General features: G+C 42.9%; 2 protein-coding genes across 2 annotated transcripts; one reads left to right on the forward strand and one right to left on the reverse strand.

The window, feature by feature from the left end:
* The first annotated feature begins 1,029 nt into the window (after positions 1-1,029).
* LOC113013725 (myelin-oligodendrocyte glycoprotein-like) lies at positions 1,030-4,173 on the forward strand. The gene is made up of 3 exons (XM_026154869.1): positions 1,030-1,129; positions 2,381-2,776; positions 4,100-4,173. Exons 1-3 carry the CDS (start codon positions 1,030-1,032, stop codon positions 4,171-4,173), a joined length of 570 nt encoding a protein of 189 aa, XP_026010654.1.
* A 16,244-nt stretch (positions 4,174-20,417) lies between these two features.
* Positions 20,418-23,892, reverse strand: LOC113019021 (ladderlectin-like). The gene is made up of 6 exons (XM_026162511.1): positions 23,837-23,892; positions 23,681-23,757; positions 21,675-21,784; positions 21,457-21,585; positions 20,890-20,998; positions 20,418-20,740 (listed from the first exon to the last, which is right to left on the reverse strand). The coding sequence occupies exons 2-6, from the start codon at positions 23,739-23,741 to the stop codon at positions 20,673-20,675; spliced, it is 477 nt and encodes a 158-aa protein (XP_026018296.1). The 5' UTR covers positions 23,742-23,757; positions 23,837-23,892; the 3' UTR covers positions 20,418-20,672.
* Between the last annotated feature and the right edge of the window lie 2,193 nt (positions 23,893-26,085).

The following is a 26,085-nucleotide window of genomic DNA, read 5'->3' on the forward strand; positions in this document are numbered from 1 at the left end:
ATCTGTGACCCTCCCTGCTTCCCTCACAGCCTCTATGGGGAAAACACTCATATTACTAATAAGACTTACAGTAAAATATGATTGCTCACAAGAGTGACACAACTCCTGTTTTTCCCATGCATTATAATTTTACTAAACTTTAGGCAACATTACAGAATAATGGATGAGAAAATGTGCGAGGGAGGATAAATGCTTAGGCGAGACAGTCTGGGAAGAATAGTTTCTTGTTTCACGTGGGTTTTTATTCCACATGACTCATTATTTTAAGATCTTTAGCTGATAATGTTTAGCACCTTCAGGCGAGTGTTGTTGTGATTTGGTGCTATATAAAAAACATTGAACTGAACTGAACTGAGAAAATAATGAACTCAGTGTTTTACACTCATCTCCCTCAGTCATAATGTGACTCGTATATTAGTTCAAATGGAACAGTAAGAATTTACTTTCATAAATTCAACCTCAAATTTAGCTTGGATCTAGCCTGGAGCTGTGGTCGGCTTCCCAAAAGAGAGTAAGCCTCCTGGCACTTCACAGAGTTTTATATGAGAATGTTCATCTTTCTATCCAGTTAAATCTTGTGGGGCGAAGCTTGTTTTGCAGGCCCTGAGCTACGAGGTGGCCATGACGGATATCAGGCGCCAGTTATCGTGTCTACAGCTGGCCCTGAACATTCCTTTATACTGATATATCTGAAGGTTTCTAATTATTCAATCAGTAAGAAGCTGAAGATTCTTTTAATCCCAAAGAAAAATCAAACCCAACTAAACACGCGGTTTTAGAAACACGAGACTAATTAAAAGCCACTCGAGTTATAAAATGAGGAAGAGTCAGACTGTGACAGCTAAAAGATTTACGGCATGAACACTGTGATTAAAACCTCCCCATTCACAGCCTGGATGTTCACATGAGCGGTAAGGAGGGGCTGCATCGTTTATTAGTAGGAGGCAGACCTGACTGCAGCTGTACAGAAGAAGAAGAAGAAGAAGATTTGCTTCTCTCAGCCACAGACTGTCTGAGCTTGCTCTCATCATGTGTGTCTACAAATCGCACTTTGAGGACTCTTTTTTCCCTTTTCCACTCTGGACTTTAATCCTGTGCTCGGCTTTCATCGTCAGGACTCCTGTTCAAGGTAAATAATGATCTTAATTAAACGTTGCACAACAAATAACTTTAAGAAAGATGTCATAACATAATAGCTGTTTGGGCCAGATTGCCAGATTCAGTAGAGCCACTACTTCTTACTGTGGCGTCACTGAAGGTGATGACAGGTAACTTCTGCATTCATGATGAGCAAAGTTTTTCTGTCAAGTTTGGTACTTTTATGGAGGTTTAATGTCAATAAACTTCAAACAATCAAAGATTAAAAACCGATGATCATCTGAAAATGTGTCGTGTCTTTGTGTCCTGATATCTAAGGAATTCACAGCTATCTGTGATAGAGACCTTCTTTCCAACTTAATAGCAACATTTAAAACATACAAAAGTCATAAAAGCACAAAAGTAAGTAATTGTCTTTTTAGAAAGAAAGTTTAGCTTTAGAACATGTGCATTTATGTATTATAAAGGACTCCAAGTATTAAATCAAGCAGAGCTAAAAGCTTCAAAAAATACTGACTAAGATGAATGTGCACGTGTCTCATCTCAGATGAATCTGTAGCTGCTCAGAGATACTCGTTCAGTTTGTTGGCTGGTCTCAGAGATGTGTGTGACTTATTTTCTTCAATATTTCAGTGTCACATCATTTAGGCTCCACATGACTCAACAGTTTAAGTGTGAAGTTTATATTTCTCCCAGAGGCAGCAGCTGTTATCAGTTTAAAATAAAAGTTTACGAGGCTGGAACCACAAACTACTTTTCTACACAGTCATTTAACAGCTAACACTGTGTCTTCAGTCACAGTTGACAGCTGTTATTTAAAAGAGTTAAATGAATGAGTAACATCACAGAGTGTCTGTATTTACTGCACAGACTCCTATAATAACAGGTTATTTGCTGAGGTTAAAATCACACATTAACGAAGGCAGTCCAGTGGTGAGACTGGCTAATGTCAGGATGCTAACATGAGTTGTTCAGCAGTAAAAACAAAAAGGTGACCATGACACAGTTAAACATAATTCAGTAGACATCTTTATGCTCTTTATGAGGCTGCACCTCCCTGAGCCTGGTTCTGTCAGAGAAATCTTCCTGTTAAAATAAAGTTCTTTTTTTTTATTACCAAGTGCTTTTTCTTAGAGGTTCTTTTGATTTCTCCGGATCACTGTAGAGTTTTCACTTTACAGTATAAAGTGGCAGAGCCAACTGTTGTTAGCGTTTATTTCGTCAGTGTGTAACTCTACAGGGGTCTGTGGAGTTCAAGACGTTAAATTTTCCATATTTCCAGGTGAGGTTCTGGTGATTGGTTCAAATCTTCCAATCATCGCCGCTCCGGGTGATGATGTCATCCTGCCGTGTCACCTGGAGCCCATGTTCGATGTCCAGGGTCTGACGGTGGAGTGGTCCAAACCCGACCTGAAGCCCGACCCGTCGGACCGGCTGAGCCGAGTGGAGTACGTTCACCTGTACAGGGACAGGCAGGAGGTCCCCGACATGAAGATGGCCTCGTACTTCAGGAGGACGGAGCTGTTCATGGACGACATGAAACACGGGAACATTTCACTGAAGATCCTGAACGTGTCGGAGGAAGACAACGGCAGATACAGATGTTTCATCCCCAAGCTGCAGAGCAGAGTGAAAGCTGCTGTTGTTGAACTTGTAGTCGGTGAGAAGATTTGTTTTGGTACGTTTTTGTTTTCAACTCATTTCCAAACCTTAATGTGAACAGATCATGACTATATTTTAGATCCAAAGTACGCTAAGACCTCTACGACAGAGAGTCCCGTGTATCCTAGAAACTTCCAAACTCCAGATCCTCGTGAGATGTCTCCAAGAAATAGTGAGATAACAACCCACATTTTCTCTGCATTGTTTTTGTTTGGGTGAGATGTTTTGTGTGGTGACCTTGTTCATTTTTTTTCTTTTTTATATATCAGCAGGTCGGTCCAGGGTCTTTCTGGTTGTCGTAGTTACTGCCTTTGTGTCGGTTGTGGCTGTGACTGCGTATTTCTCTCGCCGTCAAATAAAATGTATATCAGAAACAAACAAACACAAACATGTTGTTGCTTCTTCTGCCATCAGACTGACTTATTATTCAACTTCTTTCAACAGAAGCATCAAGGCGACGAAGTGACCTAAACGAACCATAACAATTCCAGGAGTTCAAAGGAGGGTTGGTGTTAATGGACCTGAGAGCATTGGAGATTTACCTTTTCTGGCTCTGCTGGATCCTGATAGTCAGGTTGGAGGTTCAAACCAGCAGCCACAGGAAGACACTTGGCCCAGCAGCACTGAGACCCTTCATAAGGTCACTTCTATAAACGGAGTCTGATTTAAACTTCGACCTCAGGTGAAGACTCAAGTGTTGTATCAGAAAAAACACAGCATGGGAAATCTGGATATCTAAACAGTAAATATATGAAACAAGCCACATGTAGGTTATTCTTTAAATTGGATTCAGATCCAGTGAAGTAGCCAGTCTAAAACCAATGGTTAAATTCTTTTCCATTCCTTGTCAGCAACATTATTTCGATCTAACCCTAATGATTGTTTAAAAACCAACATGTACACTGAGCTAATGCCAAGCAGGGGTGAAAATGCCCCAAACTGCAGTTCATCTACTCAAGTCAGCCCTCACAGACTGTCATGTTAAAAGCCAGCAAAAATCCACGTCTTCATAGCCAGCTACAAAAACAGTTTCAATTTCTATGGATGTGTTCATCCTCTATAATTGTACACCAGTTGAATATTTATTGCAACTTTTAACTTTTGAGTTCAAAGGCTCAAAGGAGGATGTGCCAGCAGAGATGTCCAAGCTTCACCTCTTTGTAGTTGTGGTGTGGTTTGTGGCTCAGCTGCAGGGGAGGGGTGGAGCAGTGGGTTCAGGGTGTGGTGATCTGGATGAGAGACTAGAGGCTAGTTTGAATGTGACTCTATCATGTCGTTGCAGTTTTGTTCTTTGGTCCATCTCTTTCACCCTCTTTGTACTTTCTTTTTTCACTTGTAGCTCTCTGTCCAACACTGGAGGACTGCTTGGACTTCATTAGAGACCTGAAGTTCAGTCTGGAGATCAACACTTAGCAGGATAAAGAGCATTATTTATTACTGTCAGGTTTAATGTTCTCATTTATTTAAATTGTACATCTTGCTGGTCAAGGTCACCTTGAATCTTTCAGTAAGCTTCTGAATGACCTCCAGTGGACAAATTTAATCTAGGACCTGGCGTCCACATATGTGAACATCACATTTTGGGTTATTTTGAACAAAATACTCAATTTTTCTTTACAAGGGCCTGATATTCACTTATGAGGACATTATACTGCTACTGTTCTATTGAAATTTTAAATAAATATGCTCGTATGTGGCTCTCATTTTTCTTAGAAACAAAAATCAGGTAAAAAAAAAGTCTGGTAAGTCTTTGTTTTTACATTCATCGGGTCCTAATCAGCCCAAATATCAAAGAGAAATTAAAAATGCATGCTGTGGAAGAGTTCGGGTCTTAGGAGGTTAAGTGGGAAAGTCCTTCATGGTTTTCACTGTGTTGAACTGAAATGAACATGCTGGTTTATTGGTCACAGTTTACTGGATATTTCCAACCCACAGCCTTGGAAAGACATTTTCAGTGGGAACAGTTCAGTCACACATCATGTGGAAGGACTGAAGTAGAAACTGAGTCGAAAAACATGTTGGAGACATTGAAGACTGGAAGGACACCAAAGACCTCTGAAGTACCAAAAACATAATTTATGGAGACTCTATTAATAGATTATACATTGGAATTAAAAATTTAATTAAAAATAGCTCAGTGATCATGGATCTAAATCAAACTTGGTCTCACTACTCCTTTTATTCATGGTTACCCTCAGACCCACCCTTTAGGGTGTGAACGGCCATGAACTGAAACTTGAAACTGCAGATATTCATTTGATGTTCTGGATCCGCCAACATGTAGGCAGTGCAGCTCCATATTTATGCTGTTTGTTGTTTGTGCTGTTTATTTCTGCTGCCTTCTGTGAAACTTAGGCAAAAAAATAAGTATTATATTATTATTTAATTATTGCCACGTTTGTGCTGTTTAATTTATTTCAAAGAATGTTTCTGTTTAATCTCAGAGCTGACTCTTTCTGCTGTTGTTCCAAATTAAAGTTCTTTGTGTTCTTTGTATTTCTGTTCTGTTGTGTATCTTTCATACATGACATTGATAATGCCCACAACCCTAAAAGGCTAGAAAAATGCAGCATGACGAGACTGAGGAACCAAACATTTATCCAGCATAGACAAGAGCACTCAGAGTTATTAGCCTAAAACTTGGCATGTGTAGGTGGGTTGTGCAGTTTATGCCTGAAAAGGAAACGCTCCACACCCAGCCGAGTTGGAAAAAACTGGCCAAGTGGAGGATGAAAGAAGTAGTGGCAGGCCTAAAAAAATATCTACAGCAGACTGAGCTGAAATAGGACCTGAGACGCAACTGTCTGTTGATCCAGCTACTGTTTCCTGAAGCCCTCATCAGATATGGTCTCAGTGGAAAGGTGGCTGTCAAGAAGCCATTAGGTAGGGAAACAGGCTGAAGCATGACAAACTACACAAGAACTGGACAAAAACAGATTCAATACATCTTGTGGAGTGATGACACCAAACTTGAAATGTTTGGTTTAAATCATTGTCAATATGCATGGAGGGGTGTCTGCAGTTATCTGTGAAACACGGTGGAGGCTCTACCATGGTTTGAAACTGCATTTCAGCCGGTGGTGTTGGAGACAGAGAATTACCATCAGATTTGGATCCACAATGTTAGACCGCCTGGAAATCATCTGTCTGGTGCTGACAATTGACTATTAGTCATGGATTGGCCTCCCCCAAGGAAAATATCCTTCAAAAAGCCCGGAGAACAATTCGTGAAACTACTTAAAGGAAATAAAAGTGGCCCAAATTTCTTACTTTCCTCCAAAATATAAAAAAATGAAGGGTGACTCGGAACTTTTGAACAGTACTGTAGCAACTGCTTCCATGTGGAGTCGATTCTGCTTCCTTGCTTGCAGCAAATGTCTCTTCCCACAGGCCTCTGTGGAAAAACCTTGTATGATTACTAAGAATTACAGCTTATATCTGCTATAAACTATCATTACCCAGAGAGTGGTGCTTTTCCCATGCAACCTGATTCTGCAGTGTGTATTCAGTAAAGACTGTGTTTAGTGTGAGACACAGCCTGTGATGTTTTCATGGGTTGCTATAAATACAAAACTTTCTGTCACAGTGGATCAAATTTAATCTCTGACCCTGTTCTTTAGGGCTTTAGAAACTGACTCCATGTTTCATTTAGTTTGACCTTAAATGAGAGACTGAGCCCATAAACGTACCAGGACAACTGTAATGTATGTTTGCACTGATTGCCGATCACGCTTCAACTGAGTCGTCCTCGGTCAGAAGGAATGGTACTCCACAGTGATGTAGTTCAAATAACTTTACTAAAGAGGTGGCAGATGACATCAACAGGATGTACAGCGTTGGTAGGGAGGCATTACAGTATTCACATGCAGGTAACGGGGGTGTGAGTGTGGCAACCTGTGGATTATGGTGTTCAGCAGAGGAAGATGATGAATAGTTACTGCCTGAGGGATAAGGAACATAGTACTTGCCAGCTGGATCAGGCACAGCTTCAGGATGCAGTATGGTGGGCACAGGGCGATGAGCTTCTGTCCACTGTGATGGCTGGGTCACAGGCGCTGGTGGACGTGAAGGTTGCTGCAAGTACACAGGATTAGCTGGATGTCTGACTTGGAAGACAGGAGCAGCGGGATGTGACATCTGCTGCAGACTCATTGGGTCCACAGCCTGTGATAGCTGGTGCACTGAAAGATGAGCATGTTGTAGTGGCTGATCAGCTGGGGATGCAGAATGTAATAGCTGCACCTGGCCTGGCCTGTTCATCAGGAGCTGATGTTCCGATCGCTGATATGAGAAGGGTTCAGCAGTGCATCGCCCAGGTCTCCTGAGTGGCGTCGATGCAGCTACATAAGTGGCAGGGTGCAGCACTGGCTGAATGTGAAGGCTCGCTTTACGGGGAGGTGATGGAGCAGATGTTTCCACTGGCGTCGGCATGTTCGCCGGTGTTGTGGTGTCATGTAACACCTCATTGCTAGGTTGTAGTGGTGCAACTTCTGTTATGGAGGAAATATGTTGGGGTTGTTCTAACGCTCCTGTTTCTGGGGGAAGAGGACTGCCAGGTTTAGAAGCTTGCTCCAAACGCTCCACCCGCTTCAGTAATGTCCCATGAGTTTCCTCCATAGACACTTGCAGTTGAGTCATGTGTTGGAGGCCACTGCTCCAAACTGATTCCATCTTCTGCCATCTCTCATCCTCTTCATAGTCGGAGCTGCTTGAACTACTTGGAGCTACTCGATGCACCTCTATCCTGAGGGTTTGCCATCTCATTAACTCAGCCAAGGCGAATCCGGCTCGAAGGACCACTTGTAATGTATGTTTGCACTGATTGCCGATCACGCTTCAACTGAGTCGTCCTCGGTCAGAAGGAATGGTACTCCACAGTGATGTAGTTCAAATAACTTTACTAAAGAGGTGGCAGATGACATCAACAGGATGTACAGCGTTGGTAGGGAGGCATTACAGTATTCACATGCAGGTAACGGGGGTGTGAGTGTGTATATGGGTATGTGTGTGTGTGTGGTCATGTCACAGGCTGGGTCTCCGACCCAGCACTTTGAGCTTTCTTTGTATTGTTCTCAATTTTTGAGATGCTGTTAGTTTTGTGTTATTTCCTATTTGCCTTTAGTTTAGGCAGTTATTGTTCCTGGGTTTTCTGTTTGAGTTCTTGCATTATTCATCACGTATTTGGTATGTTAAGTTTGTATTTCTAGTTTTAGTGTTTCCTGTTTTATTCTGACAGTGTCATGTGTTCTTTGGTCATTGTATTTAGTTTTCACTCCTCCTGGTCCTGTCATTAGATTCATGTCAGTCAGCTGTTTCCTCATGTGTCGCCACTTCCCCTGATCACCTCATGTCTGTATTTAAGCCTTTTGTTTTCTTCATGCCATTGTCAGTTCGTCTGTTTATTCTCACCAGAATCATGGTCATAGTCATAGTCTTAGCCTGTTTATTTTCCACCTCGGTCATAGTTATAGTTTTTGGTCTTAGTACCTTTAGTGTTTTGTTTCTTAGTGTTTTGTCAGTTCAGTGTTTTGTTTCTTAGTGTTTTGCCTGTTTGCTTTGGTCTCTTGGTTCATTTCCTGCCGCCATCGCAATAAAGGTTCACTTTTCTGTTAATCATTACTATTCCTCGTCATCATCTGCTTTTGGGTCCTGCTTCCGCACACATCGGCGCACCCCGCCGTGACAGAATGAACTGACCAGTCATGGACCCAGCGGATTCTGCTCTCACCGAGTGTCTGGAGGAGACTGCTCGGATCCAAGCGATCCTCGACTGCTTCTTTACAGCGCCCGATTTAAAGAGCAAGCTGGTAAGGATTAACGCTGCTGAAGCTATTATGGAGAGGGATCCCCGCCTTCTCCAGCTCCCGGACTCACCTGCCATAGTTGATGCCTTTACGAGGATAAAGGAGATGCTGCAGGCCCAGGGACTGTCGAGTCAGGAAATGGCTTCCAGCACCCACCAGTCACAACAACCCCACAATCAGTCATCTCCATTGCTGCCTCCGGAACCTGAGTGTGTTCGTGTCGGTTCGCTGAGATTCGCCGCAGCGTCACCACCTCTCAGCTCACCAGTTTCCACGCCCTCATCACAGTCTCGCCATACTCCTGTCACAGTTCAGCGCGAGGAAGCGCCGCACACCATAGACTTGGACGACGACGAGCGCCAGTCTATATTCTGCGCTCTCTTGGAGGAGGAGCTCCGGTGGAAGCCGTGGCTCATTCCGGAGCACGAGCACTCTTTCCGGGGAACTCGACTGGCTCTCGGGGGACCTCGGAGTTACCAGGGACTTCCACCCATCGCTCCGCCGTCTTCCACTCCTAAGAAAAAGCGGCGTGCGCGCCACCGACGCTCCGTATCACAAACGCAACCCGGCTATACAGAGACTGTTTGCCCTGGAAAAGCTAGCCATCAGGCTCAGCTAAGCTGCTGTGGGACTGCTATCCAGGCCGGTTTGGAGCCGGAGACGGAGGTACAGCTGGTGCAGCCAATTTCAGTGTCAGCCGGAGGGCCCGGGGAGCCCGTCCGGCCTCATGTTTCGTCTGCTGAAGGTTCAGGAGAATCCAGCCAGCTTCATGCTTCGTCTGCTGAAGGTTCAGGAGAACCACACCAGCCTCATGCCTCGTCAGCTGGAGGGCCCGAGGAGCCCATCCAGCCTCATGCCTCGTCAGCTGGAGGGCCCGAGGAGCCCATCCAGCCTCATGCCTCGTCAGCTGGAGGGCCCGGGGAGCCCATCCAGCCTCATGCCACGTCAGCTGGGGGTTCAGGAGAACCGCACCAGCCTCATGCCACGTCTGCTGGAGGGCCCGAGGAGCCCGAGGAGCCCTTCCGGCCTCAAGCCACGTCTGCTGGGGGGCCCGAGGAGCCCGTCCGGCCTCACGCCACGTCAGCTGGCGGGCCCGAGGAGCCCGTCCAGCCTCACGCCACGTCAGCTGGCGGGCCCGAGGAGCCCGTCCAGCCTCACGCCACGTCAGCTGGCGGGCCCGAGGAGCCCGTTCAGCCTCATGCTTCGTCAGCTGGAGGGCCTGAGGAGCCCGTCTGGCCACCTTCTGCTTCACCACCTGTGGCTGCCTCACTGTCACCTGGTTCTGCCTCTGCTACGCCAGGACCAGCTCCGGTCTGTGCTTCGCCCGGTCCAGCTCCAGCCTGTGCTTCGTCAGCCGCAGCTCCAGCCTGTGCTTCGTCAGCCGCAGCCTCAGAGCCTTCATCCTCGCCCGGTCCGGCCTCTGCATCAGCTGCTCCTGCTCCACCTGGTCCGGCTCCGGCTTCAGCCTCAGAGTCTTCGTCCTCGTCTGGCCCGGCCTCGTCGGAGTCTTCTGCTACGCCTGGTCCGGCCTCAGCCTCTGCTTCAGCGTCGCCTGGTCCTGTGCCCTCCAAGCCTCGGCCGGTACGCCTGACACTTGGGCGCCGTCGCCGCCTTCCGCTCGGCCGGCCCCCTGAACTGTTTCCACGTCGCCGCCGTCGAGGTCGGCCCCCTGAACCGTTTCCGTGTCGCCGCCGTTGCCGTCCGCACGGACGGCCCCCTGATCACATGAACTATGACTTTCTGGACCGTCACCCTCCGGGTCGGCCCCCTGATCACATGAACTATGACTTTCTGGACCGTCACCCTCCGGGTCGGCCCCCTGAGGAGTCATGAACTGTTCCCTGCGCTCCTGTGATTTTGATGGACGTTTTGTTTTTGGTTTTTTTTGGCCTTGTTTCTGGCCCTCCGTCCTGGACCCCCACCGCCTGCCCTTGGTGGGTTGTTTTTGGTTTTTTTTGGCCTTGTTTCTGGCCCTCCGTCCTGGACCCCCACCGCCCGCCCTTGGTGGGTTGTTTTTGGTTTTGTTTTTCGAGGTTTTAGGGCGTCTGGAATCCGCCCTTGAGGGGGGGGCTCTGTCACAGGCTGGGTCTCCGACCCAGCACTTTGAGCTTTCTTTGTATTGTTCTCATTTTTTGAGATGTTGTTAGTTTTGTGTTATTTCCTATTTGCCTTTAGTTTAGGCAGTTATTGTTCCTGGGTTTTCTGTTTGAGTTCTTGCATTATTCATCACGTATTTGGTATGTTAAGTTTGTATTTCTAGTTTTAGTGTTTCCTGTTTTATTCTGACAGTGTCATGTGTTCTTTGGTCATTGTATTTAATTTTCACTCCTCCTGGTCCTGTCATTAGATTCATGTCAGTCAGCTGTTTCCTCATGTGTCGCCACTTCCCCTGATCACCTCATGTCTGTATTTAAGCCTTTTGTTTTCTTCATGCCATTGTCAGTTCGTCTGTTTATTCTCACCAGAATCATGGTCATAGTCATAGTCTTAGCCTGTTTATTTTCCACCTCGGTCATAGTTATAGTTTTTGGTCTTAGTACCTTTAGTGTTTTGTTTCTTAGTGTTTTGTCAGTTCAGTGTTTTGTTTCTTAGTGTTTTGCCTGTTTGCTTTGGTCTCTTGGTTCATTTCCTGCCGCCATCGCAATAAAGGTTCACTTTTCTGTTAATCATTACTATTCCTCGTCATCATCTGCTTTTGGGTCCTGCTTCCGCACACATCGGCGCACCCCGCCGTGACAGATCATCTGTAAACAGAAAGAACAAACATTTGTATTAACCACTATGGATAGCAGTGTACCCCTTATACAGTACTGTGGGTTTCCAGCGTAATGTTATACAATCTGCCATAACCTCATGGCCACTAGATGGCACCCTAAGACCATAAATGAATTTCTGGCTTGTATATACATTGGCAAACCAGACCTCTGCAGATTGCAACGATTCAGAGAATAAACATAGTAAATAGTTACATCCACCTACAACCACAATGCTTGACAGTAAGTCGTATATGGAATGAAATATGGGCTGAACACAAGGCTGCCTGTAGTAGGCCAAACAAAACGCATCTTAGCGATAGCAATGAGACTAGCCTCTTAGCGATAGCAACGGGACTAGCCTCTTAGCGATAGCAAATTACACAGATAAAGTCAACAAGCCTCACTCTCATCTTACAATACTCACATGGTAAGCACGCACGCAGTATTAACTCACACCGAATGCACGTTAATACGTTACTCCTCCGACACACCTCTCATCTGTGCAGCGCTGCGCTGAACACGTTCCCAACCGGAAGTACAGATACCGAGGTGCATCATGGGTAACGTAGTATAAAACAGCTACAGTGAACAAGCGGACTTTTAACAACAACATTTACAAAGCTCACTTCATGCTTCGTCACAGCTGACAGCCCGGTGTTGGAGGCGTGATGATTCAGGCACCTCACAGCTATTGAGTTCAACATCAACTTCTCTGTACACCAAAGTATTATATTAAAGCTTGGCTGAAACTGGATCATCAGGGAAAGTGATCCCAAGCACAGCAGCAAATCTACACCACTGAAAGTGAAAAGAACCAAAATGCAGCAATGAGCCGGTCAGTCCAAACCTCAGCCTGACTCAAATACTGTTGTGGGACCTTCAGAGAGCTGTGCATGAACAAATACTTGCATGTCAGGATGTAAAGATGACCCATAAAATCATACAAAAACTATTACATCAAGTTAATCCTACTATGTGTGGTACTGAATAAGAGTCTGTGCTCAGTTTTTTGCAGGACTGCTTCTGTAGTTTGACTTATTTTCTATTAAATAAACAACAACAAGGCATAATATGTGCTTTTGTTTATTTGAGGTTTTATATAAAAAAAAAAATTAAGAGCTTTTTTATTTTTTGTATGTCCTGTTATGTAACCCTCAGAATGGACAGCGTATGTACTCTCTGTTCAGTGGGTGTATTTAGTCAGACATAAATACTGTCACAGCTCGACTGTGGAGGCAGAATAAGGGAGTAACTTAGAAACTTTATTTACAAAAACAGAAATCATTTACAAAACCAAGAGAAACAACACAAAAACAAACACATAGTGCCTGGATGGCCCATAAATGTGGCTTTAAACAGGAGGCAATGACACACATTAGAAAAAACAGATAAAAACATGTGTGGCACACTGTACCATTAAACAGTAAAGGAACTTTACTCCACACTGACTCATTTAAAAACACACACTGGTGTCTTTGGGATCATCTGATTGTGTTGGCATCAACAAATCAACAATCACGACCCTCTAACCATCCATCAGCTTTGACAGAGATACAGTCGACGCCCAAAGAAGAACCACAAAACCAAATGCACAAGAGGAAGGTCACATCAACAGGAAGTTCCACATTTTATATTTCTGAACATCTTTTCATGTCCTCTGGCTCTTTGCTGTGCTGTAAACACAACCTGCTTCATCCTGGTGTCATAGCAGCAGATTGCTCTGTAGCTCCCTCTAGTGGGAACACACAATGTAATGTGTTAACCTGGAAGTTAACTGCTGATGTGATTTGATGCTGCATAAAGAAAAGTGAAATGAATTGTCAGCAGATAATCAAAAACAAAAAAGTAACTGAAAGTGAAACGCAATTAAAAACATCATGAGTTTGGACTTTTCTATCATCTGATCGTCTCTGTGGGTCATTGCATCTGTAAACACCAGAGCTGGAAAAGTTTGAATGACTTCTGATAAAACTTTTCAGGGATTCAGAGTGGGGTCATGTTTGATGGTTTACTGATGGAAAACTAACAAAAAAGAGTTAAACTTTATGATTCTTACAAGTGTGGTGTGTATCGTTAACATATAGAAGAGAGATCGACAGACTGGTGGCAGCGTCTGCAGAGATGTGGCCTGAGAGAAAACTGTAAGCTGTTGGTTTACTGGTCGGTCCACATTCCTAACCTCACCCAGGAGTGACATTTCAGAAACAAACAACTTTAAAATGTGTTTGAGCGCTCACTTAGCGAAAGTTCAGACACGTGTTGTTGTGTTTACTTCAATCATTTTGTTTGAACTGACAAAAAAATTTCCCAAATCTCTGATGAATAATTTTGATCATATCTTTTCATTAAATGCAGTAATGATGATCTTTTGAATGACCTTTATTTTGTTTTGTTTTTTATAAAGACTGAACATCACTCATTACAAAATAGAAAACAAATTTAGAATGGACGTAAAAGGGAAGTTTTTTTTTTCTAGAAATAACTATATTACCGAATCAGTTTCACAATACCAGACTGTTAGCATTCTTCACTGAGAGCTGAAGAGAGTAAAAGCCTTTTGTTTTGACTTTCAGATAAGAAGCGAAGGATGTCTCTTCAGGAGATCTTCTGGAGACCGTCAGCTGTCACTTCTGTTTTGGTGCTTCTAACACTTCTCTTCTGCAGAGGTAAACCTCTGATGTTCCTGTACACTATCTCAGACACTTGGTTGTGCTCATTCCCAGCTTGTACCTTACCTCATGTTGCTATGTGTCAGATAGTCTCTGGGACACCTTGGGGCAGCCTGTAGCTCTGGTCCTGTTGGCTGTGGTAGAGTCTTAGCTCTATGGATCTGATCTTAGGGCCTCTTCTTGTGCTGCCATGATCAGAGCCTCTGTACAGTCCTGTAAGGTGGTCTTTTCCAACCACTGGTAGGATTTCTTGATACCAGCCATTTCCTCAATCGATCGATGGTACATCCCATGCAGGTGTTTGGTCGTCCATGACAGTTTCTGTCCTGTTCCTCCTCATTGTCCTCTTCAGCTAGCTGATGGAGTCTTGAAGCAGCTGATCTCAGGGGGGCTTTTTCCTGATGTATTCATGGATGGTTCATATTTAATCCTGGATTGTGGTTCTGCCACATGAATTCTCACAATTTCTCTGTTGCTCATAGAGCATCAGGATGCTGGACTTTGGGTGGAATCCTGCACGCATAATAATCTGTATCTGTCTTTACATCAGTCACACATATCTTCTCATGTGATGATTTTGTTACTGCAGCTGAGTATCTTATGACTGTTATGAAATAGTATGTATAAAACATGTCAGGTCCTGATGCTGTCCAGCTCTTCATTCTGGAGACTCATTGTTAGTTGTCTGCATTTCTGATGTTGACTGACTCTCTGTGGTCTACTCTTAGGTCCACCACCCACTTGCTGTTAGTGTTGTGTGATGTGCCCTTCTCCCAGATGTTCTTGCAGACCTTGTTCTAGTCTTCTCTTGAAGCTGAGAGTACACCTTGGACTAATATTTGGAGAGCAGCCTATTTACTCTCCAGGCCTCTGCTTCTCTGGCATATCTCTTCAGCCTCAAACGAGTGAACAGACCTGTGAGCAGTTGTTTGGCACTTTTCAGAATCTCAGTCATGAACATCTTGCTCTTCATCATATCATCCAGGACCCGTCTTATAAAGCTCTACGGAGTGGAGAAGTTTCAGTGTGTGAGACAAAAACTGGCTTTTTTTTGCATATGAACCCTAAAAGACCAATTCTGCTGGAGGCGTAACACAAGGTAACAATGGTAATATTTTTATTTTAAAAAATGGATTTTACTAATTATAGAAGCATCTAGAGACATCAAACTCTTTTTTTACTGTGAAGAATGAGGTGAAATTAAAGAAAAAGCTTTGAAAAAGGTCTATCCAATTACCCTGCATGCAATGGCTCAGTGGTTTCTCTCGTCTCCCTTCCTCAGGGTCAGTCTCTACACCCGTCATAAAGGTGATGTCAAATGACAGCAGCAGGGTGGTGTTACAGTGTGAGTCTGCAGGCTGTATATCCAGAGCCTGAGCTGCTGTGGTTGGACGGTGAGGGAAACCTCCTCTCTGCTGGACCTACAGAGACCCTCAGAGGTCCTGATGACCTCTATACTGTCAGCAGCAGAGTGACTGTGGAGAAGAGACACAGCAACAACATCACCTGCAGAGTCCAACAGAGGAACACCAACCAGAGCAGAGAGACACACATACATATTCCAGGTAATAATGACTCACATTCAGAAACAAACTATTTTATTATTTCACCCTCATCATGTGCAGTTTGAACCAAATCAGAGCTAGTTTTACAGGAATAACTTGTATTTCTTTATCTTTTAAGGCTCTGCTGTCAGGAAGGAACCATCGGCCACTTTCATCATCGTGATCATTGGCCTGCTGTACGTTGGCGCTGCTATCGCTTTCGTTTGGAATTTCATGCTATCAAAAAAACCTGGTGCGTCACACGTTTGTTTCCCTTCTCTATTTTTTCTGGAGCTTCAAAGGCTGAATTTCTGAGACTAAACTGAGCACAGTGTCAGCTTTGTTTCCCTTTATAGGAGTCTGAATATGTTCGTTCATGGACAGTAATGCTGCTCTGGACTTTGGAAATTAACAAGTGATCATTTCAGCATTATCTTACCTGAATGAATATTTTATTCTCACACTGCTCAGTTTCCAGTTTATGATTGCTCAGTATTTTTACACTGTGGTTCAGGGATGAATGTAACATTACAGGATCTTACAAAGAAAAGCGTCTGGACTTCTTTAAGGCCCCACCTTGCATGATAAGGTGGGGCCAGGTTTCACAATGAACTCACCCAAAACTCTGGCTGATTGGAGCCCACACCCAGTTTCACACCTTGGCTCAGCAATTAGAGGATCATCAGGGGGTCCATTTGTCCCTCTGTGGGGGGAAACTCCCACTAGGTTTATATCTGGGACTCTCCACCATTTGACCTTAGAACTGAAGAAGCTTCTCGGATGAGAGGTGAAACGTCTTCAAGTAACTTAAAGAAGTCCAGACGCTTTTCTTTGCAAGCTTCTTTGACTACGATGACCTGGATGACTGAGAACCTTCACAGACATTATAGGATCTTAACCAGCAGGAGGGACCAGAGGGAGTGTCAGTGGGGTTAAACAGGAATATAAATCAACAAACGCATGATAATTGCTCTGACTAATGCGTACTTTTATTTTAATGTTCCAACACAGTTACAGGTATTTTATGGTCACATAAAAATTTCAATAGGAAAGCTGTATTCAAACACACAAACACATGTATATGTATGACACTTTTCCTTTCTGTGTTTAGACACCAAGGTGAATGAAACTGAGCTGAAAACAATGACAAAAAACGCAGCAGAGCTCGTGGTGACGACACCGAGAACAAAAGAAAAGAAGAGCCGCCATCAGAACAGCTGGAAGACGACACATCTGCTGTTGACATGAGTGAGGTGATCAAAGAGGGCGAGGAAAACCAGGAAACAGAGACTCAGAGTACGGCACAGTCAGCCTTAACCAGCAGTGAAAACTAAAGAACAAGAAGCTCTCTGAGAGCACAAACCTCAGGCAGCTCGCTGTTTGTGCAGTGCTTACTTTTAAGCAAGAATAGTGTATTTTTATATAACATTACACTGGAGTAGGATAATAAGTATGTGAAAATAAATGGACATTAATGACTTGAACTTATTATGTAATATTGTACTGCATTATATTTATAACTAACTCATTCATTCTCCTGACAATACTTTAAAGATTTAACACATTTTGGGGTCAACGTGAAAGAAAGACAGATGTGAAATGTAAAAGTGAGGTCAGAGGTCAAAACTGACATCATATTTTAAATGTCATATATGCTCTCAGAATTTATGATATTAAGCTTGCTCGTAGGACCAGTTACATTTATGATTTGTTTTACGTTTATGATTTGTCTTTATATTATGTTATTACATTCTGTCTTTATACTATGTTATCATTTCATGATAAAAGGGGGGAACTGTTGTGATATTTTGATACCATGGTAGCATTTACAGGATATTGTTTTATTGTGATATTATACAGGAAAACTGTTACTCAATAAGGCCCATTTACTAGTTGTTTTTCTCTTTCTCTCTGACCCAAGAATTGATGTGTAAGAATCACAGGCTGGTACCCCAAGGTCGAAAATACCACAGAGACGAGACCACTTCCTTACTCCCATCCTCCTTTCCTTATCTTTTAGAAAAGAGCTTGTTAAAAAGCCAGGTGGTTTGTTTCAGAATTCACTAATGAAAGAACTCTGTATTCTATGTCTAGGAGTGTATTTTGCTGGGATGATCATAAATTGTAACTGAAGAGCTGAACTATACAAAGGATACTTCTCTGCTCACAAGGCAGGAAGATGTTTCCTTATTTGGTCTGTACCGGTTTGAACTGAGAACCTGCTGACACACGAACCTTTTTTTCCTCTATATAAGCTGTTTTGTACTGAATAAACCTTTGAGTTGGTTTGGGAAGGCAACCTGAAGCAGTCTGTGTTTCCTTGTTCTCCCAAGCTACTCCCGGCACTGTAACTAACCCAGCTGAACGGCATACTTGAGTGTTACTTTGAATAATTAGGAGTCTTATAAGGAAAGGACAAAACTCTGCTTATCGGTGCTCACGCCTTGGAGGGAAACCGGGACGGAGATTTTCTCTTCACCTTTCATGCTTTAAATTTATGCGGACATAAACTGGACATAATCTGAATGGAAATTCCCACAGAAATGATTTTGTCCTTACAGGGCATGTCTGAACAATGTTATATCATGAAGAAAATTTTAAAAAATCTATACACATTCTTCTGCCTTGGCTTCTTGCCACCGTCCAAAGACATGCAGTTTGTGGGGATAGGTTAATTGGATAATCCAAATTGCCATTAGGTGTGAATGAATGTGAGTGTGAATGGTTGTCTGTCCCTGTGTGTTAGCCCTGCGACAGACTGGTGACCTGTCCAGGGTGTACCCCGCCTCTCGCCCTACAGACAGCTGGGATAGGCTCCAGCGCCCCCCGCGACCCTGAAAAGGATAAGCGGAAGCGAATGGATGGATGGATGGATATACACATTCACACAAATACACATACAGTGACATTTTATACCTTCTCGTTTATACCTTACTGTATATACTATAGTCAAAGTCAGGCATCCCCCCCTCTGCCCCCCTCTGGCTGCCTGTGCCTCAATTTTATCCCACAGTGGCAGAGTGAGGTTTGGAGCCTTCTCACATGAGTGCTGAGTATTTGCATATGAGAGCATGAGGGTGGGAATGGATGTTTGCATCTGTGTGTGCCTGTATGTCTGTGTCTTTATGTCAGGTCGGGTATCAGACGCCACCTCTCTGGGGACATCTCAGGCCCTCCACGGTTTGGAGGTTATATTCACATAGATTATCATGATGATGTTGTTTATTATATTGCTCTCTTTTTTTTTTGCTTGTTTTCTCTTTTTTCTTTCTCAACAGGTGATCCAGGTGATTGATATATGTATTTTTTGTCTGCTTATTTTGTTTGTTTTTGTTTTTTGCCCTTTATCACCATCCCTCTTCTCCGCTGTTTTTCCCCCCTCTTTCTTATCCCCAGTCATGTCTGTCCCATATTTAGGAAGTGAAAATAAAATAAAATAAACAATAAAAGGTGAATCAAATAGACGATTACGGCAAGGCTGGGATGGTCCATTTGGTAAAGTAAATCCGTTGGGCATCTTTCTTTGCCTTTAGACAATAATTCTGATGGCAAAAGAGCCAAACTGGACAAACAAAAGAAAAAAAAAAAAGATTGGCCTGAATTCAGTCAGTCACTCCTTGCCTGGGTTAAACATGAGAACTGTTTGGAATTAATCTACACACGTACATTCATTTTACTTAGATCGCTTTGGAAAACACTATCTAACGTCATTAAAGCACTGGTTAGCGTTAGGGATAAGTTTAGGGTTCAGGCTGGAATACATGGCTGGAACGTCTATTACAGCAGAGTGTCATTCTGCTGGATTTCATCCATAACCCAGCGTGTAGCATAAGAACGCAGAAGGTCATCTTTCACGTTCCTCAGGACTTGATAAATTGTCACTATATTACGCCTCGGGAGTGAGAACAGGCTGAGTATGGGGTCTGCAATTTAGTAGAGTGGACCCAGGAGTTTTTTTTCCTGCTTTTTAATATACTCTAGGTCTCCATTGTTGTTGTCTTGCTTAGGCTTGTTAAATTGTATTTTAGCCTGATTAAATGTTTTAACACAGAAGTGTTTTGTGTATTTAACTGAGTTGCCCTCTCTGGGCACTCCTCCCTGTAACTTGCCTCCCAACAGTGCCTGCCTGTGGTGGTATAGGTGTTGGTCTACTTTCTTCCAGTTTTCTGGTGTTGACTCCACTCAGGTGCCCCCAGGTACACTTGATATCTCCTCTCTTTGCCTCTCTAAATACTGTTATTTACACTCCAAAGTTTGCCTAAAATTGTCAGAGTTTTGTCGTCTTTTATTATCCTCACTATGATGGATATTGGGTTTCAATTTATGATTTCTGTGCTCTCAGAGATGGGCACACGCACACAGAGTAAGCTACAGATACAATTCTTTGTATTGTAATGCTCTTTATTGAACTGTGTATACAAATTTCTTTTCATTTTTAGCTATATAGAAAGGCTCACAAATAGATAGGACTGCTGTAGTAGGAATATTGTTGACAGGAAATCGCATAGTAAAAATAGATTAAATTGTCAGCACATGCCCACTTAATCTGACAGCACATATATAAACGTCTTGATGCATGCTCAATCATCCAGGTAAGTACATCTCCAAAAGTTGATTCTGTTCATCTGGACGTTGCTACGTCCAGATGAACAGAATCAACTTTTGGAGACACATATATAAATCTATGGGCTTGCAGGATACATGGGTAATGCAAACTTGTATAACAAATCTTAGCACTTTTTTCCCCAGGTTTGCTGAATGTGTGATGAGTTTTTAAAAATTTGGTAATTGAACTAACACATGTATAAAAGAGTAGACAAATATTAATATATGTATCTGGTAAATATGCATATACACCTCAAAACAAAAGACATAACACAGAGATATGCTTGCTTGACGCTTCAATTTTAAAGAAAGAAGAGAACAGTTTTCTTTGCAGAAGAAAAATGTAAAATCAATCCTTTTGTAACAAGTCTGCTCCCACTAAAGTCACATGGCCTTAATGACAGCCCAACTTGTGTTGATTGTTCATTTTCTTTGGGTGCTATAGAGAGGAAAAATATAATGCTGCAAAATAAAATAAAGTAAGAGCTAGCGAAACACAAACACCATCATACATCAGTGTCAGTCCAAGAAACATTAGACTTTCTTGGCGCAGACAGATGGCAGATGAGCATCACACCGCAGATCATCCCAGCACTTGGAATCTGAAAGGTTCACAAGTAGAAGTCAGTAAAATGTTAAAAAAGTCAAAAACCTAAACTCTAGTTAATTAGCCTTTATGGCTTCTATCTTAGATCACGTAAACCTTTCAAACACATTAAGCAATCATGTTAATTATTGTTTTCTAAATTACCTCCATAATTCATCTGAATACAGTGCTGATTGCGATCATTATTGGGCTCTCCTGGGCACCAGTGTGAATAGTGAAAACTGGTGCCATCACTCCACAACCAAATACCCTCCTAGAAGACAGAAATTGAACACATTAGTTCAGGGCGGCCAAAATGTTAAGCATAGCCACAGTTCTAGCAGATCATCTGACTTTGAGCACGCAACCTTCTATGTAAAAACTGGAAATTCTCACACTGGGCATGCTCTTTAAGCTCCTTTAGTCTACTGGTAGTTTCACTATTGTTTACAACCCATATTTAAATCCAATTAAACCCCAGGTCTGCCGTTCATATATTTTTGACATAGTGTATAGGTTATCATTTATGCCTGTTGTGTTTTGTCTTCTAGCTCCTTCCCCTGACTTAGGCTTCCAACATGTGTACAGAAAAGACCAGGTACCTTCATAGCCATGCCATACCATTAGATATAAATCACTGCAGGTGGAAATTTAAAAATAATTTTGACTACAGTGGTTCTGACTGAATTTATTAGACACCTAACAAATACTGTCTAATAATAAAAAAAATACCTGGGGTGCATCAGTTCCTCCAATCCAAATTTGGGGGTAGCCATAATGGGCAGTCAGTCTCTGAATTTTCTGGTACTCTCTGATGCTGTGCACTGATGCAAGGTTTGCCCCCATGGACAAGCAGTTTCTCTTCAGTGGAGAGTGACAGAGAGCAGAAATTTTTAATGTAATTAGTAACAGTTAAAAGTGGTTTAATCAGAAAAGAAAAAGAAACTCACCTCAGCTCTAGCCCAACTCATGGTTGTTGGAACGTAGTAAAAGCAGCGATCACTGTGGCGAGTCCAACGATAAGGACAACCATTGGACCTCTTGACCAGGTGACTGTTGGCTGGGAGCAAATGAATAGTTGTACATGTACATTTGGGCAAAAAAGTATTTAGTCAGCCACCGATTGTGCAAGTTCCCCCACCTAAAATGATGACAGAGGTCAGTAATTTGCACCAGAGGTACACTTCAACTGTGAGAGACAGAATGTGAAAAAAAAAAAAATCCATGAATCCACATGGTAGGATTTGTAAAGAATTTATTCGTAAATCAGGGTGGAAACTAACTATTTGGTCAATAACAAAAATACAACTCAATACTTTGTAACATAACCTTGTTTGGCAATAACAGAGGTCAAACGTTTACTATAGGTCTTTACCAGGTTTGCACACACAGTAGCTGGTATTTTGGCCCATTCCTCCATGCAGATCTTCTCGAGAGCAGTGATGTTTGGGGCTGTTGCCGAGCAACACGGACTTTCAACTCCCGCCACAGATTTTCTATGGGGTTGAGGTCTGGAGACTGGCTAGGCCACTCCAGGACTTTCAAATGCTTCTTACTCCTTTGTTGCCCGGGCGGTGTGTTTTGGATCATTGTTATGTTGGAAGACCCAGCCTCGTTTCATCTTCAAAGTTCTCACTGATGGAAGGTTTTGGCTCAAAATCTCATGATACATGGCCCCATTCATTCTGTCCTTAACACGGATCAGTTGTCCTGTCCCCTTGGCAGAAAAACAGCCCCATAGCATGATGTTTCCACCCCCATGCTTCACAGTAGGTATGGTGTTCTTGGGATGCAACTCAGTATTCTTCTTCCTCCAAACACGACGAGTTGAGTTTATACCAAAAAGTTCTACTTTGGTTTCATCTGACCACATGACATTCTCCCAATCCTCTGCTGCATCATCCATGTGCTCTCTGGCAAACTTCAGACGGGCCTGGACATGCACTGGCTTCAGCAGCGGAACACGTCTGGCACTGCGGGATTTGATTCCCTGCCGTTGTAGTGTGTTACTGATGGTGACCTTTGTTACTTTGGTCCCAGCTCTCTGCAGGTCATTCACCAGGTCCCCCCGTGTGGTTCTGGGATCTTTGCTCACCGTTCTCATGATCATTTTGACCCCACGGGATGAGATCTTGCGTGGAGCCCCAGATCGAGGGAGATTATCAGTGGTCTTGTATGTCTTCCATTTTCTGATGATTGCTCCCACAGTTGATTTTTTTACACCAAGCTGCTTGCCTATTGTAGATTCACTCTTCCCAGTCTGGTGCAGGTCTACAATACTTTTCCTGGTGTCCTTCGAAAGCTCTTTGGTCTTGGCCATGGCGGAGTTTGGAGTCTGACTGTTTGAGGCTGTGGACAGGTGTCTTTTATACAGATGATGAGTTCAAACAGGTGTCATTCATACAGGTAACGAGTGGGGGACAGAAAAGCTTCTTACAGAAGACGTTACAGGTCTGTGAGAGCCAGAGATTTTCCTTGTTTGAGGTGACCAAATACTTATTTTCCACCCTGATTTACGAATAAATTCTTTACAAATCCTACCATGTGAATTCATGGATTTTTTTTTCACATTCTGTCTCTCACAGTTGAAGTGTACCTCTGGTACAAATTACTGACCTCTGTCATCATTTTAGGTGGGGGAACTTGCACAATCGGTGGCTGACTAAATACTTTTTTGCCCCACTGTATCTCTGGTTGACAGATTTTGTATTTTTTAATCATGCTATAAACAATCACTGACAAGTCATGCAAGTAGACAGTGAAATATTTGTTAAGTGATTCACAGTGTTCAGGTGCAGGTATGTGTACAAATATGTAGGTTAACTAACAAAGTGCGGGGAATTCTTATTTCTTAGGCATGTATTTGTGCATACATGGAATTATAGTTCCATGTTCAAATTATAACAGTAATATCTAGATATATAGATAGATAGATAGATTATGCTGCAATACTCACCAACAGCCATGGTTAGAACCATCATTGCACAAAGAAGTGCAGCCACAGTCAGCAGTTTCATGGTAATGTTAGTATCTCTGTTGAAAAAGAAAATCTAAAATGTCTAGCAGTTCATTAAAGAAAGCACACAAGATAATCTGAGAGTTTGTCACAAACCTTTTGAAGAATATCTTCTCCTATTTCTTTTCAGTATCAGCTGGTAGCTTCAACTGTCCAGTGTGGAGGTGCTGAACTTCTCTAAGACCAGCGTTTTAATACCGTTTATATTTACATATTTGCATAACCAGGAACTAACACTGAAAAAAAACTGACACGTACATAATTTGCTAAACATTCATCACACTTCTTTCTTTCCCAACCAAAACCAAAATAATAACTACTGACTTAAAATCACATATTCCCTGAAGCTCAGCAAAGATATAAAACTACAGGACAATTGACAAAGCTTGTGTGTTAAGTGAGAAACTGTGCTCAGGAAGATTAATATACATTGAAACTAGTGTTACTGTCAGTGTTTAGCATTCTAATATTATATAATAAAATATTACTCGTGGTTAAAAAAAGCCAGGAAAGTGTTGCCACCACTTGACACCACCGTTACTCTTTATCCCACATAGCAAAAGTGGTATGGCCCGGATCTGGCCGACACAATGTGCTTACACATGGCCCACATACCACATAGAATGACGGCCCTTTGGTGGCCCAGATCTGGTTTGCCAGAGGTTTCAGCCTAATGTGTACTTTAATCAAGTCATGTAATAACAACATGTCCCGGAACATAATAGTCCAAAAGTAACATGACGAAACTCTGTTCAGACGGTGAATGGACTAATTCTTACATATCACTTTTCTACTCTCCCGGATTACTCAAAGTGCTCTTTACAACATGGCACATTCACCCAATCACACACTTTCTTTAAGCTGACTGCTTCCTAACTACATTCATATGCATTCACACTCCTGACATGGAGACTGGAGGAGCCAAGGATTGAACCAAGTTAACTAAGAAAGATCAACTGGAGAAAAAGAGTCTAAAAAAATACCAATGGGTATTGAATGCTACTTGTTTTCTCCACCAATTTATGTTAATATGTCACTAGTAATTTAAAGAAACAAGAACTCAGGTATAATTTCAATTATATTGGAAAACTCATGCATTTGTACTGCTTACAAAAAGTTGTTTTTAAATCCTTGCTGTTCTGTTTTCTTTGCTGATTTCAGACACAAAAGTCACACTGTAAATAGTTGACACATTGCAATTAAAACCACAGCTGTTAAACTGGCTTTTTTGGATACTGAACAAGTAATGAGGACTGTTGCTCGGTGAGGCTTTGGAACAAGACATCAGTCCATTCACTGTCTGAACAGGGACGAGTCTTAATTTCAACTTATTGTGTAAGAATAATGTTGGGGAGTTGTGGTCTGTAGCTCCACTGAAGAGGAGGGATGGTGCAGTGGGTTCAAGGGACAGTGCCAGGAAGCTGGAAAGGTGGCTAAGCCCTCTGTATATCAGTGAAGCTGGAACCTGGACCTGTGTGTGTCAAGCAGCAATGCAACAACTGTAAAGCTGTAAAGCTGTCAGGAGTGAAAAAGAACCTTTGCAAATCAATTATTTCTCTTTCCAACACAGTGTGTTCTGGGTCCTTTCTATCACAGTGATACCAAAATATCCGTTGGGCATGTCGGACCTGCAGCCCACAGAGCAAGCTCAGCTGCTCGGCCAGGTGATGGCGTAACTCGCAGCAATGCATAAGGAGCAGGCAGCAGTGCAGCACGTGCAGCACGTGCAGCTTGAAAAGCCACAGGACACAAATATCCCATATTGAAGCTACAAAAACAATGTAAGGGCAAAACGAGGCTGTGGTGAGCTCCCACCTGACGCATCCCTTAATTCTGAGCACTCTGCATACAGGGAGTGCAGAATTATTAGGCAAATGAGTATTTTGTCCACATCATCCTCTTCATGCATGTTGTCTTACTCCGAGCTGTATAGGCTCGAAAGCCTACTACCAATTAAGCATATTAGGTGATGTGCATCTCTGTAATGAGAAGGGGTGTGGTCTAATGACATCAACACCCTATATCAGGTGTGCATAATTATTAGGCAACGTCCTTTCCTTTGGCAAAATGGGTCAAAAGAAGGACTTGACAGGCTCAGAAAAGTCAAAAATAGTGAGATATCTTGCAGAGGGATGTAGCAGTCTCAAAATTGCAAAGCTTCTGAAGCGTGACCATCGAACAATCAAGTGTTTCATTCAAAATAGTCAACAGGGTCGCAAGAAGCGTGTGGAAAAACCAAGGCACAAAATAACTGCCCATGAACTGAGAAAAGTCAAGCGTGCAGCTGCCAAGATGCCACTTGCCACCAGTTTGGCCATATTTCAGAGCTGCAACATCACTGGAGT

This window comes from Astatotilapia calliptera, chromosome 3 (genome assembly GCF_900246225.1).
Source record: "Astatotilapia calliptera chromosome 3, fAstCal1.2, whole genome shotgun sequence".
NCBI lineage: Eukaryota > Metazoa > Chordata > Actinopteri > Cichliformes > Cichlidae > Astatotilapia > Astatotilapia calliptera.